Raw genomic sequence first — 1293 nt, 5'->3', positions numbered from 1 at the left:
AATAAATATATAAATAAATATATATAAATAAATATATACTTAATTAAATAAATAAATATATAAATATAAATAAATAAATATACAAATATATAAATAAGACAAGACAATATATATTTACTACCAAGGGGGGCCCCTGCCAGTACCCGGTCTAGGGTTTGGGGGCCCCACCCCGAAGAGTTCTGCTGCTGCTGCTGCTGCTGCAGTAGACGCAGCAGGAGATCTGTACCCTCCTGGGGGCCCCCCTAGGGGCCCCCCATATCTATCGAGGGGCCCCCAGCATCCGCAGCTAGCGAAGGAATCTTCTGCCCCCATATCTATATAAAAACTATCTTCCCCTCTCCTTCCTCCTTGCTGCTGCTGCTGCTGCTGCTGCTGCTGCTGCTGCTGCTGGTGCAGCACGAGCTGCTGCTGTTTCTGCCGGCACTCATGACACCTATCTCTTCCCTTACACCCTCCTCTGTTGCTGCACCCCCTATTACTACTACTACTACTACTACTACTACTATTGCTGCTGCTGCTGCTGCTGCTGCTGCTGCTGCTGCTGCTGCAGTGTGGTGCTGCTAGCTTCTGCAGGAATTGTTTTGCTGCTCTTGGTGTAAAAGGAAGATTCTCCGCTAAGGAAACAAAAGCAGCAAAACTTGATTGCTGCTGCACCTCCTTTGCCTGCATGCACACACACATACACATATACTGCTGCTGCTGCTGCTGCTGCTGCTGCTGCTGCTGCTGCTGCTGCATAATGTCTACTGATATGACGAATCATATCTTGCTCCCCCTAAGGTATAATTTATTGCAATTTTCTGCCCAATTAATCCCTTAAATAAATAAATAAATAAATAAATAAATATAATAAATAAATAAATAAATAAATAAATATATTTAATTAATTAATTAATGAATTAATTTACTCTTCTTGCTAGTAATGCTGTTGCTAATTGGAAAGTTTCTGCATTAATTCGATCAGTAAAACAAAATGCAAGTTTTATGTTTATAAATGTTAATACAACTATATAGTCCTTGCTGCTCCTGCTGCTGCTGCTGCTGCTGCTGCTGCTGGTGCTGGTGGTCCTTGCTGCTGCTGATGCTGATGCTGATGCTGCGGTGGAGCCAACGGTGGCCGCGGAGGCGGCGGCTGCTGCTGCTGCTGCTGCTGCAGCAGGATCCATGTCCTCGTCGTCTTCGTGCTGCTGCTCATGGGATAGGAGAGGGGATGCATGCACACGTCTTAGATCAAGACGAGGTAGCTGCTGCTGCTGCTCCTCCTGCTGCTCCTGCTGCTGCAGCAGATGCTGC

At 45.6% G+C, this 1293-nt stretch overlaps 1 protein-coding gene across 1 annotated transcript in view; it reads right to left on the bottom strand.

The window, feature by feature from the left end:
• Nucleotides 1-117: 117 nt before the first annotated feature.
• EMWEY_00049130 (hypothetical protein, conserved) overlaps nt 118-1293 on the bottom strand; it is a gene marked incomplete at both ends in the record, with an annotated part of 1771 nt that continues 595 nt past the window's right edge. The window contains 2 exons of the mRNA XM_013479448.1: nt 118-663; nt 1005-1293. The exon at nt 1005-1293 is cut by the window's right edge and continues 312 nt beyond it. Of these exons, the coding sequence (XP_013334902.1) occupies nt 118-663; nt 1005-1293 (835 nt within the window). The remainder of the gene's footprint in view (nt 664-1004) is intronic.

The sequence above is a fragment of the Eimeria maxima genome, genomic scaffold (assembly GCF_000499605.1).
Source record: "Eimeria maxima Weybridge genomic scaffold, Emw_scaff1144, whole genome shotgun sequence".
NCBI classification, from domain to species: domain Eukaryota; phylum Apicomplexa; class Conoidasida; order Eucoccidiorida; family Eimeriidae; genus Eimeria; species Eimeria maxima.
The sequence above is the reverse complement of the archived record's forward strand: the minus strand, read 5'-3'. Positions and strand labels throughout refer to the sequence as shown.